General features: G+C 35.4%; 1 protein-coding gene across 3 annotated transcripts in view; it reads right to left on the bottom strand.

The window, feature by feature from the left end:
• Window positions 1–16,209, bottom strand: part of LOC113240097 (myotubularin-related protein 4) — a 183,763-nt gene that overhangs the window by 24,769 nt on the left and 142,785 nt on the right. For all 3 annotated transcript variants that reach the window (XM_026477318.1, XM_026477316.1, XM_026477317.1), the window contains exon 2: window positions 3,625–3,804. In XM_026477318.1, coding sequence (XP_026333103.1) covers window positions 3,625–3,780 — 156 coding nt within the window. In that variant the 5' untranslated portion in view covers window positions 3,781–3,804. The remainder of the gene's footprint in view (window positions 1–3,624; window positions 3,805–16,209) is intronic.

Genomic DNA, 16,209 nt, shown 5'->3' with positions numbered 1-16,209 from the left:
GGACATAAAAATATTCTTAGTGTTTTTTTAAACAGTTTTAAGTTAGACAGCGCTATTTGTATTATACCATTCGATGCAAAATTATTATAGCTATAGAAACTATTCAATAGCATTTTATACCAATAAAACGCACCCTGTGTCGCGGGGGCCATGGACACACACATAGAAATAAATGTAGGCCATACAAGTATTTCTCCCGGCCCGGGAATCGAGTCTGGGACTTCTGCGTGGCAGTCCGGCATGGTAACCGTTCGGCCACGGAGTCAGTTCAATTCAATAAAAAAATTCAATAATTTACCACTCAATAATGTTTTATATCAATGAAAAAAAAAACTAAAAGGGCGTATCTCAGAGTTTGCGCCTCTCGGCTATGCAGGGCAGTATTGATGTTACAAAAATGATCACAACTTGTATATCACAATGCCGGCGCCCGGCAAGGAACTTTGGCGACCAGTAATATACCTTAATGAGACTTACACATACGTCAAAAGTGTCTAGGGGTCAACCAAATTATTAAAAAATATTTGATTAGCCTATTAATTAATTTTTTTTCTAAATGTTCGATCTTTGTATTGATAATCATAACAAACTAGTGGAGTAATTTCACAAACCAATAATTGAATAACATGTTGGTGAAACATTCTGACATCCAAAACTTCTTCTTATCTTGTCGATACTTTAGGACTATATTGATCATGAATAGTACGTTGCTACCTTGACCTTGCAGTCCGAGGCCGCGTAGAGACATTTTGACATTCAATAAAAAAATTAATTATTTGAAATGAAATTATTAATTTAATTATTTTTTGATAAAAAAACCGTTGGTGTTAATTTTTTTTTATGAAAAGAAAAATAATTTTCAGTAATTGCCAAATACGTGATTGATACCTAGACATTTTTAACCGACTTCAAAAAAGGAGGAGGTTCTCAATTCGACTGTACGTTCTTTTTTTTATTTTGTTTATATGTTACGCGATAACTCCGGTATTTGTGAATCGATTTTCATGATTCTTTTTTTGTTGGAAAGGGGGTACTTCCATAGTGTCCCATTTCATTTTGAAGAAAATCATACACCTCGAAGGGTGGCTGTTCACGCATGAAGAAAAATTTTTATAAATAGCGCCTAACTTTAATTTAGGAGCAATTACTTTAATGGTTGATTTTGCTATTTCTCCAATTCAAGGCGTTTTTCTCTCAATATACTTTGAGTAGTGAGAACCGATTTTTATTATCTCCAGTGTCAAGTCCTGTATAGTGGCGAACTAGGGGATATTTCAATAAAACTTAGCAAACAGACGTAATTCCACGTACTTTTGAGGTCGGTTTTTTAGTACTCTGTACTGAGATTATTGATGCGTGGATTTGAAATTTCAATTTTAGAATGGGTATGGCAGTCATACCAATATGAATAACAATATTCAGCTCCAGCTTAAATAACAGAGCTATAACAATTCTGATCGTAATTAAGTGAACAACAGAAATAACCCAGAAAATAAAGACAAAGCCAAGTCATTGACTTCTTATACAATATCCAAAGCGTGCATTGCAATAGTTAATTAGTAATGTAATAGATAACACTAGTTGTTACGGGGTCATCGCACTCAGCTGATAGCTGTTTGGAATTTAGTGGTTTTAGTCCCGTGGTTTTCGCGTGCACTTGCATGAGTACCCGCATTTAGAACGCAGAATATTCCATTTGCTACACCTAAGGCTCAACTCACACTGGAGCAGAGTCGAAGCGTCGCGTTGCGTCCTGTTTTTTAACCACAATGCATTGCGACACGCGTCGTCGGGTGACGACGAAGCTTGCATTAGTGCGCCCGGATCACAGTGTGGTCGGCGTCTGACGCGGCACTGCGCGCAAGTAACGCACAGCGACTCACGAAACCTTACCTAATTCCATATTTGCATAACACTAATTGGTAGGTACTTTAATAATCGGAAAATAGAGATGAATATGCTATAGGCGAAAAACATGACGCGTCGTGACGCTTCGAATCTGCGCTAGTGTGAGTTGAGCCTAAGTCGCCTATTAATACATGTTAAAGATAAAGATAAATTTATTTCAATATAATACTATACAAGTAAAACAAATGTAAATAAAGCTATTATAGTATTGAAATAAGCATTATGAAGGGAATCTAATAATAATATATATATATAGTTCTTCATGCAGCTATACATTTTAATATTAGAACCTAATGTGTAATTGCTATGCCTAAATGCCTAAATGTGTAACCTGTATTTTAGGCATCATTTTGGGCAGATTTCTTTATATTCCAGCTTAAAAATAGATTTTCTATATTTAACAATAATATAATTAGTAGTTATAATTTAATGGTTACCTATATAAAAATAATTATGAAATAACTTCCAGCCAGCCCCCCGTTTCATTGTAAGTTTTACTCTTAAGCCACAATTTGACGATCTTTTTACATTCTATTTTATTCATGGCGAAATAATGCAAAGTAGAATTTAATTTAAAGTAAAGGATTATAAGAAAGCAAAAGAATCTATGCGAGTGTGCTGTGCGGAGATGTGTACGAGATGAAAAGGTGTCGAGTCTTCTGTGGTTAAAGTGCCACTCAGAGCATAAATTCGCAAAGATCTGAGGGGCACCGCCACTGCGCTCGTCACACTGGGACACAAGTCGACAAGTCCCGTGTGCTTCTAATTTCACCAGCATCCTTACCCTTCAAATCCGGAACACAGTAATGCTGACATTACTACTTGGTGGCAGAAATAGGTAAGGTGGCAGTACTACATTGGACGAACTCTTTCACAAGGAGCTCTACTGCTGCAAAACGTACCTTATGCGCTGCAGCAGCGAAGCAGCCCATCAGCACCCTTAACGCATTGTTGTAATGCGCACGTAGAGCCACATAGCATTTTTAATATTAAAAAGCCTGGCTTAAACAATGTTTGATACATCAAAAAGTAAAATATAAAAATTTTGAAACCGGTAAAATTTGAATTTTTAAACCCGGGATCCTTTTCTTCGATAATATTAATATTTTTATTATCCTACCTATATTAATATTGATGATATATTTTTTCTCACAGACGGCGTTACGGCAAAAAAGTCCTTAAAAACCAAGAACAAAGATCTGCATCAAGCTTATAGAAAAATTGGTAAGGTCTGCTGGTCCGTTCCGTGGCCTAATTGGCAGAGCCTCTAGCACGAATTGCTGGACTGGAATTGCCAGCACCCGCTGGTTTAAATCCAGCCGGATCGAATGTATTTTTCTGTGTTTCGATCTTTGTTTTAATAATTATAACACACTAGTGGAGTAATTTCACAAAAAAATAATTGAATATTATGGCAGTAAAACATCGTGGCATTCAATAAAAACTTAAAATGATAATAATATTTTTATAATTGTAATAAAAATGCTATGTCTGTCGTAATACGTGTCCGGTAGTGTAGTTATTCACCATGTCAACATTTGGGGTGTCAATATACAATTTGTGGATATGTCATGATACTCCATAACTTATTCCACAAAAATGTCTCATTTTGTTTCGTCATCAGGGAGAGATTAGTCACAAAATTTTTACTAAATAAATGTACATAAAAACGCGAATCACATATCACAGACGTAGATAATGTAGACGTAGACGTACCTGTACGAACTCGCCACAAATAGGGGTGAAGCCGATGTCGAGATCAGGCTCGTCATAATGCGGCCTAAGTCGCGGGTAGAGATCGGCTGCTCGCACACGGTGCGGCGGCGGTTCCGGCTGCGGCGGCGCGCGACACCGGTCGCGCCCGTCCGTCATGTCGCTCGTAGACGGTGTTGCGACCTGGAACAATGAAAAACGAATTATTGAATATTAATTCAATACAAATTTAAATACAGTTAATAGTGACATCCCTAGCCAGGGTTGGTAGCTGTAAAGTTACCTATACTGGGTGACGAAATACTTTCATAGATTTCTCATAGATGGCGCTACGGCTAAAAGTTGAAAAACCAAATACAAACATCAGATAACTAGCACACAGAAAAATTCGTGAGGTCCGCTGGTAATAACCTGTGCTGGTAGTAACCTCACGAATTTTTTTACTTTTACTACGTTATTGACTTAGTTCTACTGCAGTCGATCTCGGCTGCATAAAATCAGTTTCGACTTGCAGACATGCAGTCAATCTGTTAGAAGCACATAGATAAATAAAAATATACGAAACAGTGTGCCTACACCTAAAAATTAATAAAGCTATCGAGATAATTTTATAATTAAAGATAATAAAGACATAATAATATTACATTATTATAATTCTACTGTAGGTAGTTGAAAAGTTACGTAGTCTAACAGTCTTGGTTGCAGAATCAAAGTTACCATATTGTTGTAATGCCACCGGGTGCAATGCCATTGTATAACAAATTTCGTGTCGACAGGAATTGGAAGTAAATTACTTTGAATCCTACTATAACTAGGAGTAGAGCTAATGTTCTTTAAACAGCTGAACAGATGTTCAATAAACAGTAAGAACCATCCAGATTAAATTGGCGTTCAAATAAAAATACCGCTTAGAGATTTGTCCATCCCTTTGGGAGCTACAACGTTTCAAACAAGCACACAGATAGATACAAAAGGCTTCAAATTTATAACTCTCTTCTTTTAGCGTCTGTGGTTAAAAAAATACCGGAGCCGCAGTGATATATCGTGTTGTTAATACTGCTTTGTTAGTTGAAAGGACACGTGACAAAAACTCAAAACCGAGAAAGTAAAGTTTAAAAAAATGAAATTAAAAACATATCTACTTTTCTCTTGAGGTAACTTCATACCTTCTCTACCTAGGAAAAAAATAACAATAGTGACTGATCGATCTCTTTTTACTTATTACGACAATTTTAAAACACGATTTTTGAAAACATGCCACATGCCTCCATTCATTCATTCTAACGGCGACAGAATATAATAGTGTATCAACTCAAAAAGTGTATTCTTTCAGAATCAATGAAAAACTAACTACTAACTTCCCGTGAAAGATTATTAAACTTTATGTATAGGCTAAAATTTATTACAGACATCTAAACATTGCCTATTTGGCTAAATATATTTAAAATTAAAAGGGATTTAATATTTTTGAATAAAGATTGTTTTGCGCAGAACTAGGTCACGGAAAGTTTGTCTCATTTAGAGTAAAGTAACTATTTCTTACAATATTTTAACGAATGTTTTATTGAAGTGTAGAGAATAAAATTTTACGTTTAACAATAGTATAATCTTGAATTTAGCATACTTTGAGTTACAACATTATTGTAATAGCCGTACGATGTGTTGGTATACATCTGTCAAATTTGCAATTACAATAAATATAACCGGAACACGTTATTTCATATCATACTTAAAGGTACAAGTGTTGGCGGTATTGTACGTTTATAATTAATTATCCACGAGACGTCTAAATAAATAAGCCTAAAGCAAGTAGATGAATTCGTACAATATAAATTGGCCTAACAATTTTTTTCTATTCCGACCTCGGTGTTCTAGTAGTTAGTATGGTGGGCGTTAGACGAAGTTGGTTCGGGGCTCAATTTTCCGGTACGACCAACTTGGATACCGTACAGTCAATAGCTTAACATAACTGACTATTTAGTCACCTTTTAGTTCTGAGAGCCGCCTTAAGCATTCAACAGAAAAGTAAAGAAATTGCAGCTTTTCGGTTAAAATTTGTACTTACAATTGAGAACCTCCTCCTTTTTTGAAGTCGGTTAAAAATAAAAAGACATATTAATATTTATGTCATTTCAAAAACAAAATTAAAAAAATACTACTTGAATTGCTTGTGACAAATTGTTTTTATAATGTAAATGACTTTTTGATATTTACATTTGAAACCTGCGACTTTCTACATATTTATTACTTTGACATGCGTTCATCTTTTTTATTAAATCATAATTTTTCTTTAATTATATTATTCACACTTAACATCTAAGTCAACATTGGTACTATTTACTGGATCGAAGGATTTTTTTCTGAGTGTTCGATCTTTGTATTAATAATCATAACAAAGTAGTGGAGTAATTTCACATAAAAAATAATTGAATTCAAAATTTACATTATTCAATTTAAAAAAATGTTATATATTAATGTAATATGATTTTAGGAATAAATGCGAATAAAGTATAATATTTGCCATTCATATTTGTATGCCAGTTACTGGCGCAACGCGCAACTGTATTTTTTTTAAATAAATTTATTTACAATGTATGCTTGCAAACAAAATAAAATATCCAATATACTACTTAATTACTGAGATCATATGTCGCAATATGGACGAGTCGCAACAGCTACCTATTGCAGCTATAATGCTTGTACAATCTAGCACTCTCTGTCTAAAGACGAAGAATCTCAAATAATCTTCGTTTTAAAGGTAAGAAAATTACATTTCATATTATCATATCGATTAAACTGTACTACTCATTCATAAGGCAGATTCCCTTGAGAAGACTTATTTTTATATTTCTTTGTTATTTTATTTTTATAACATCTAGTGACGGGATGAACAAGTCGTGCGCCCGATGGCAAGTAAGCTACACGCCTGTCCGTAACAGTTGGGTGCTGGTTGCTGGTGAAATTACAGGCACATGGGACTTGTCGACTTATGTCTCAGGTTGACTGGCGCAATGGCAGTGCCCCTAAGATCATTGCAATTTGTTCAGGTGCACGACTTGTTCGTCCCGATTATTATAAAAAAAAATCTCTTAATGGCACTGCAACTGTTAGGGACGGGCGTGCCGCATACCATATATATTATAAAAATGTATAATATCATAATTATAAAAAAATAATAATATCAGCCTTTCTAAGCACAATAGGGATAAGGAATAAGAATTCCGCAGTGTTAAAAATGCTTCCATACTTCAGCTGATGAAAAGTACTCATGATTACACTCTTACGTATAATAGAGACACAAAAAGAAAGCCGTAGTAGCCTAATGATTTGGACTTACCACTTCTCAAGCCGTGGCTTCGAATACGAGCTCGCTGGATTTTTCGGAATTTATGTGCGAAATTAATTTGTAATTTACCATGGGCTTTTCGGTGAAGGAAAATGGTGATAAATCCTGCACGTTGAAGAAGATTCACAATCCTTGGAAAACGTGTAAAGTTACCAACTAGCATTGGGCCAGCGTGAGAGGAGACCTGCGCCCAACAGTGAGACTTCTAAAAAGGGTTAATGGTGATGATATAGTGACAGCTATAAACTTGAAAAGAAATACAAGGAAATAATTACACTAAATCCACAGAACACTTGAGCCAATCTTGAAACTTTGAAGCACACCGCGCCAGTTTCCAACAAGTACATAACTGGATTTGTTTATCACAAAGGAATTTCCCCACAGCCAAATCAAAACGTTCAATACGGTCCAGATATTGGACTGTACTATTTCTTAGAAGTAAACATCGTATCGAAAGATAAAGGGATCCTTTTGTAAGGGTTGTGTGAGAGAGACGAAAGACAGCTTTCTCTTTCATATTTGCTCAGGCTATAATTACGAAAATCGAATTCAATTGACAATAGTTTAGGGTAGGTATAGTGAAAATATCGGTAGTCTAAAATACTTTATTCAAATATAGTCTCAAATTCAGCGCTCAAACTATTGGTTACCTAAACTGTGAGTACTAAATTACTAATAAAAAAAGGAGTAATTCATTCCGGGTCACTACCCTCAACACTCAGACTAAAACCAATCTAAAAAAGTTTATTTCCCAACTTGATCATACAGGGAATCGAAAAAAAAAAACGTAAAACGTTTACAGTGCAAATCGCCGTGTAATCGAGATCGTCAGGTGAATGAAATTGTATATATCATCAAATGGACTTCTTTATCTTTTCTTTTATTAAGTCATGTAAATATCGAGTTTTAGTGTTAGGTTGCAATCATGATCGGGTCGTACTTTGCATACTACATTGTATATTGTATCATACTCGAACAAAATATACTTATTGAAATGTATCATTTTCGCAAACTGTTACATATAATTTAAGTCAAAGCTTTTAGTTGCGTTGTTGTTTAGAAACTTGAATTACAGAGGACATTTTACTTTTATACCGGAATTGCCAATTAATATTTCTTAATGCCATGGACTGTGTCGTAATTAGGCTTTGCCTGTAATCTGCCATCTGTTGTCATCTTTTGGTAGTTATTGTTGGTCATAGCCAATACCGCCAAAAGAGCCATTCCTCGATGACGTTTGGCGGTTTTGGCGGGAAGAAATGTATTTAAGCGCTATAAGCGCGGAATCTTTTGTATCGGGTCTTTTATTTTTGTACTCTGACTGAAGAAACAAACCATCACAAGCGAATTACGTTTTATTTAATATAAGGCAACATCGATTCTTGGTGATTAAATGAAGGAATGCCATCCTTGCCATTCCACTGACACTATTGAACTACCATTGCAACTAGATTTTAGCAGAACACCAAATACACTCCCGGACACATAAATCGAGCCATCTTGCATTTTTATTTTTCAAGTGCTAGAATAAAATTTGCTTTATTGAATTTTTTTTTTGAAGAAAGAGTTTTTCCCGATTTCGCAAATTCAAATTTTCAGCAAAACATTGTGAAAATGACGTTACACCACACCAGTAGTACACCAGTTTCAAACTTGAATTAGTTATTGATCAATCAAACATTATTTAAGGTAAGGATATTTAATACTGACAATGCAAAGTGGCTCGAAATATGTGTCCGGGAGTATATTATCATAATTGTAATTTAATCTCGATGGAGTCTTATTAGAATTACAATGATCAGATGGTTTTATGAAACTTAGCAGGATTTTGAAGATATTGTCATTATGACACTGACTCGTCCCATCTTTTTTAACCGACTTCAAAAAAGGAGTAGGTTCTCAATTCGCCTGTACGTTTTTTTTTTCGTATGTATGTTACGCGATAACTTCTTTTTTTTGTTGGAAAGAGGGCATTTAAATTTGAAGAAAATCTTCCACCTCTAAACCCTTAGAACTTAGGCGCACTAGGGGATGAACGACTTTTGAAGTCGTTTTTTTTAGTACTCTGTACAGTTTGTTTTTTCACCCTTTTTACCGTTTCTTTAATTACAGACTGACGTTTGGATCTGGAAGTGGTGGTTTAAACTCTCCAATTATTAACTTCGTATTAACAACAAAATAAATCTATCATTCTACTATCCTTACCACATTAATTGGGGTTGCGGCGGCATATTTTCTTTTATTCATCTCTATCACCCGTCACCTCGTTCACTCCCTTCACAATAGCGGATATGGGCGATGCACAGCAAATTCTTTGTTATATGTAATTAATAAAACAATTTATTGAGTAATAAAATGAATGTTAGCAGCAGTAGAGCTTCTTGTGTAAGAGTTCAGGGAAACGTTATCTATTTCTGCCACCAAGATGTAATGTTAGCATTACTGCATTCCGGTTTACAAGGGTAAGGGTGCTGGTGAAATTACAGGCACATGGACGTTGTCAACTTATGTCTAAGGGTGACGGGCGCAGTGGCAGTGGTCAGATCTTTACAATTTAGCTCTGAGTGGCACGTCAACTGTTATGGATAGGCGTGCAGCTTACCATCAGGCGCACGACTTTTTCGTCCCGTCACTTGACATTATTAAAAAACAAAATAATAATAAATAATTCATGACGATGATAGCAAACTGACTGCTCCATTTCAGAATAAACTCTTGCTATTTAGAAGTGTTCATTTTTCAAACTGGACTCATGAACACTGATTTCGATCAGCGGTTGTTTACATTTTCCACTTACACCTGTGCGTTGCTATTTTTTAAAATAACAACTAGGTATTTCTCGACATGCGAAGCGTTAATTTTTATTGCAAGAAAGAACTATCACAGGAGCTAAAGATGTGAAATTTTTATGTCGAAGGGTTTTTTGCCGGAAAAAACTATCAGGCGTTTTGATACTTGTTGAAAACAGAATACCGTGACAAAGTTGTACATTAGACGAACAAAATAACATGTAATTATAATATTTTTATTAAAAAATTGTACTCAAAAGTTTGCGAAATTACATCTATTTGCCAAGTTTTATTGAAACCGGTTAACGGAAAATTGATGATACCCAATAAATTGTATTCATCCCCTATTTTGCCACCCTTAGAGGTGAAATATTTCCTTAAAATTGAAATAGGAATATCGAAAACATAATAAAAAGAATGATCGAAATCATTTCACAAACGTCGGTGTAATCGCAACATGCACAAAAAAAATCGAATAGTGAACCTCCTTTTTTTGATCTTGATTAAAAGAAAATCATAACTTTTTATGCTTAGATTGCCTAAAGGTAAGCAGATGGTAATCGTGTGTGTAAAAAAGTCGACTTTCCAACAAATAAGGAATCGTCAAAATCGAGTCATCGCGTAACATAGAAATAAAAAAACAGTCGAATTGAGAACCTCCTCCTTTTTTAAGCCGGTTAAAAAGAGATTCATTCTAAAATTTTAATAATATGACTATTATCAAAATAGTTTATTGCTCACCCTGTATAGACAAACAAGGAACTTCTCTGTTTTAAAGCACCTGCAAACTTACACGTAATACAAAGTAGCATTCATTATAAAAACCTATAAGTGCACTTAAATAAACATAAGTACGTAAGTGCAATCCTCGGAAACCAGTCAAGATATAAAATAAAAAAAGTTTTTTATAGATTACTTTGCTGGTTAATGTGCGCAATGGGCATGTAACGTCTTTCATGTTAACCTAACCAAGTCGGTTATTAAAATTTAATGTTTTGATTTATTATTAGACATCCGTTTAGAGATTTTATGGTTCCTGCATTCCAGTTGTTATATGATATGTTTGGTTAAGTGCTGTAGTGTAGGATCGATTTATACTAAACAAAGTAATAACGTTAAATCCCTCTCCAGTAAAAAAAAGTTGGTTTACTGCAGATACGCGCCTTTTCCCAATGCGACATACGCGTATTTGCACTGTCCTTGATGATATTGCAAATTTTTTTAGAAAGCGTACAAGGACGGAAGTACTTCTACTATAAAATAATCAAATTTTATCGGCATTCTAATATAACAGACAACACGATGTCAGGTGCCAACTATAAGCGCAACCATGGCTGTACTCGCAGACTACGCCCACTACCTACACTAGATGTGGCTTATTATATTAATTTCATTTCCGTTTAAGAGTTTTACCAAAGATACATTATCATGTCATCATCATCAGCCTATCGAAGTCCACTGGTGGACCATTAATTGCGCCATTTCGCCCGGTACTCAGCTTGTTCAGTTCATCTGCAATCTTTCATAGATCATCAGTCCATCTGACCAGGGCCTAATCCTAAATTATCCCAGTTGTATGATAGAACGCCAATGGCAGGATTTTGTTCGTTTGGTATTGATGCTAAAAGTTAAGAGTAGAGACTTGTCAGTAGCTAACCATCGAGCTACTAATCAACTGCCATAGCAAATTTTTTAGTATTCTGCTCTTCTGCCTATTGACGTGTCATTGGACTCGCCATTGAAAAGCAGAATACCAACTTATCACTATAGTCACTTAGGCCATGTGGTTTTTCTACGGTTACGTCTTCTACGGCCTTAGATTTTTCCTATCAGAATGAGTTGCAGTAGAGTATTTTTCACTCCGCATGTACTATAGTAGCAGTTTTAATGAATTAATAATAACAATAACGCACACACTCAACATAGCCCTGCACTAGGGAAACCCTGTGTCGCGGGTGCAATAGATACACACATAGACAACCACAAAGTAAATGTAGGCCATACAAATATTTCTCCCGGCCCGGGAATAGAACCTGGGACCTCTGCGTGGCAGTTTGGCATGGTAACCATTCGGCTACGGATGCAGGCAGGCAGACTGAGGAGTACTATATCGTCGTTGTTTGCAGAAAGGGCAAAACTGTCATTTACAAAAATTTTTCATGTTTTAGTTTTTAACGACTGTTTTTATTTGTAAGTCAATGACTGTTTTGAAATATTTACGTCCTGTTTAAATTCTATTAATACTTAAAAATAGTTAAAACCAAAATTTAATTTTAAAATTCCAAATATTTTCGTAATAAAAACCATTGGAGAAGAACTGAATATAAAAAGTAATAAAAAGTGAGCAAGTACTCAAAGGTTGCTGAGGTAACACACCCCACCAACCAATGTCAAATCGATGCTATCGATTTTAGTTTGGTAACACTGACTTATCGATTAAACAATAATTTGACAGACAGGTTCATGGATCGGATGACAGATTTATTAATTCATCCAATGGGCCCTCCAGATCGATCGTTGTTTCAAATTCAATTACAAATGTAGAAAGAGAAGATAAACGCGACAGGTTTCAACATTCGACGCTAAAAGTTTTCGTAATAGGGTTTGACGTTTCACGCCGAACCTCAGGCTGACTTTCAAGTTAGTCGCTTGGGTGCACATTATTTTGATTCTAAATATACCAAGTACACGATGAGTAGGACGAAATCTGCGTGGTATTGGTGTGCTGTAAAATGTCATTCTATGTATAATTAGTAGCAAAGAATGGACACAAGCAATAAGCACCTTGGAGTAGAGAAAGCGGCCTTCTACCATTAGAGTTGCCTTGTCAAACGTGTGTTGATTGACAAATGGCTCCTTGGGCTCGTGTATGTACTTAGTCCCTTCCAACACTAATGGAAGTACGTAATTTACATTCAATTATAGAACCACCGGACTGAACCACTTCAATTATTCAACTTAGGAGTCCGTACAACCTTAAATGGTTTTGGTTGATTCCGCATAACAACGAAAGCGTTGAATCAATTACTTTGAAAAAAATATATCGACTCATCCGAAGAACAGAGTCCGATGTGATTATATAGCGAAAAGAGAATAAGTACGTTACGAGAAAAATTTTGTTATTCAAACTAAGGCATATGTTTTGAGAATTTATATATCTTATTTCGTTTCGGAAATATGAAATCGAAAAACGGTCAATCTGACATCCGCAGCGCAGAAGACGAACGAAATGTATTACGTCCTGAGAACAAGTCTTGCACTATCTTGCGATCTTTGTTCTACGGATGAGTCGATATAGTACAATTGAGGATATACACTGATTCGCATACGGTGTAAAAACACAATTCCTAAAAATTTTCAGCATAGAAAAAAAAATACAGAAACTTAACTCGAAATTTTACAAGAAAACAGGTGTATTCAATAGGTACTTTACATTTAGTAGCAATAGAGTTCTCCTTGCCAATGAATTCGTTCAGGGTGGTATTGCCACCTTACCTATTTCTGCCGCCAAGCAGTAATATCAGCATTACTGTATTCCGGTTTTGAAGGGTAAGGGTGCTGGTGAAATTACAGGCACATGGGTGACGGCGTCTGGGTGACGGGCGCAGTGGCAGTGCCCCTCAGATCTTTGCGATTTAAGGCTCTCGAGTAGCATGGTCGACGACGACTTGTCAGGGTCAGGCGACTTGTTCGTCCCGTGACATCATAAAAAATCAAGATGTTAATTTTCTTTGATAATTCTCTGATAATTAACCGATACGTATCCAATAATTTTAATATATCTGTGTTGATTCATAGTTTTGTCTCTTTAATTGTTGACTAAAAATAACAAACAACGAAAAAACTAAACAAACACGAAGGTTATAGTTAAAGGCAGTCGAACCCTGCACCTAGCATTTACGGTTAAAATTTTGACCCAACGTAGCGTAAAAGGAATTTTTGAAACCAATACATACAGATATTCTTTATTGCACACTGGAACAAATACATAATAAAAAAAATAAAAAAAGAAATTACAGGTACAACGAGTGGCGTTATTGCTAAATAGCAATATCTTCCAGGCAACCTTCGGGTTACAGAAAAAAACTACAAAATAAAATTAATTGGTGTTAAACCAAATTGTAATTATAAAGCTGTTAGTTTATAACTGAAAAGGGAACGGTATTTTGTGGAATTATTGTCCCTTAAACCACGAGCTCCGATTCCAAATAGTTATTTTCAGTCACATAAAAATTATTTTAAATTCCAAATTTTTCTATAAAATATACCTAAATTGCGAAACCTGAATAAAATGTGCTTTTTGTAAAGACACAAGAACAGGTGTGCTCACTCATTATTTAAAATCCAGCCATATGTATACCTACATTCCGACAGACAAAACAATACGTTTGTTAAATTGAATAGCACTAGTTATTTCAGTGTAAGTTAGTTCAGTGCCATTCTGCCATATAATAAATATTTTTTTAATTTAGGTATCACGGACAGCCCTCTATATAAAGCGTCCAAGAAGGAGGAGAAAATAGCCACGCATATACTGCACACTGCTCTGACCTGGCCATTTACAGGACGAATTACCACGGAGGGCCAAAGTCCGAAGTCTTTAACAAATCCAGGGCTAGCACGACAAGGCGCAACTTGCACGAAAGCGACATAAAGCGCGAGATACTATGTGAGAATATCAGTATATCTAGTATATCGCACTTTATGTCACTCTCGCGTAAGTCGCATCATGTCGTGCTAGACCTACAAACGGATGCTAAGATTGAAGAGGAGCTCGGGTAACATGGATTATCTGCAATTGTGATTTGAACGTTTTGTAAATTAACCAAGATACAATTTTCACAAATAGAATATTTATTACATTGGCACCGTTCGGTTAAACGCAAACTAAACTATAAGCTCAATGCGTTTGTCTCTTTTAGTAGCACAAAGAAAATAAATAAAAACTGCTCTTTAAACTTAAAAATAAATTCAAGAGTCATTAAAATATTACAGTTGTACACTAAAATTAAATCTCACAGTGACCGATGTACTGAAATTAAATAAGTTTAACTTTTGAAGTTTCTGTTCGCAGGAATAGACGTAATTGTATGTAGCTACTTTACGTACACGATAATAGGTAATATAATTTGATATCTAAAAATGACAAGAAAAATCAAAAGAAAAATTAGATTCATAGGTCACAAGTAGACATACAAACTATCAGACTATGAAGAATGACAAAGATTTATTGAATTCGTAGGTTTTTGCGACTGTCACACATAGGCAATGAAACCATTCCTTCGAATCTAAATCGCGTATATGTTTTTTTCGAACAAACCAACGTTTCGGGTCGCTTACAGGTCCCATGTCTCTTAAGTCAGCCAAAACAACTATACAAATATTTAGATCCGAAAAAGTTGTTTCATTTCCTATGACAAAGAATTGCTACTTACTCTACTCACATTGCTGCTTAGAGGCAGAAATAGGTATATGAGAGTTTGTAAGTGAGACGAGAGAGACGTTTGTAACTCACGTCGCTTTTTAGTTGTATCTATTTTAAGAGTATTTACTTTGTTTTATGCTATATTCATGGACCAGAAAAGCTGTACATTCGTTGCGGCGTTTTAGAGCCCATGTTTACTTGCTTTTTGAATAATTATTTGTCATAACGCAACCTGTAACATAACTTCATAAACCTTTAGTATAAAGAGTTTGAGGGAGTCATACTAAGCGACAGTGAATTGGCTGGAGCCTATCAGAAAAATTTTTAAGTCCATTCGACAAGAACGAAAAAGAGGTTCCTCATTTGGCATGTGTCGTCTGTTTTTAACGTTTCCTTTTACTTTTATCGTAACGACAAAGCTTTTTCTGACCTACTCAACCCTATTCCGTTTCTATAAATATGGTGTCTGAAGATGCCAGGCGTTAAAGATGTAAGGATGGGCTCTAATCCATTGGCCGGAAGTGCGATCGTGGAAGCGTTCGTAGCAGTTCGAAAAGTTCACCTGAGCATTATCTTTCATATAGACGGTAGAAAACAAAGAGATTCAACGTCTCTTTGTTGACTAAAGGTGCACCATACATATCCTCTTAAAATTACCTAGTCAGTACCTTTACCTGTAGATCAAATATTTTATTTACGTAACGCAAACTTTGGCACATAATACACATGACAAAAATATGTACGCAAGTTTCAAGTCAACATTGTTAAAGTACCAAGGAGGTATGAAAACGTGCAGTGCTTGGCAAATAAATTTTGCAAGCAGAGAATCTGTGAAGTATGCAGCAATAGTTTAGGTTTGAGTCAAGCCTAGCATGAGCTCAAAGGATAATTTTTTTTTTCTGTTTTTTGCTTTTCCCTGCACCGTTTTCTTTCCAATTCCCTGAGCTGTCAATTTACTCTACAAAGTGTCGTCATGCGAGTTATTTTTACAGACTTGAGCTTGGCTATTGCGTGTACTAACATCGCTA

This window comes from Hyposmocoma kahamanoa, unplaced genomic scaffold, assembly GCF_003589595.1.
Source record: "Hyposmocoma kahamanoa isolate Upper Pololo Valley unplaced genomic scaffold, ASM358959v1 120, whole genome shotgun sequence".
In the NCBI taxonomy this organism is placed as follows: domain Eukaryota; kingdom Metazoa; phylum Arthropoda; class Insecta; order Lepidoptera; family Cosmopterigidae; genus Hyposmocoma; species Hyposmocoma kahamanoa.
The sequence above is the reverse complement of the archived record's forward strand: the minus strand, read 5'-3'. Positions and strand labels throughout refer to the sequence as shown.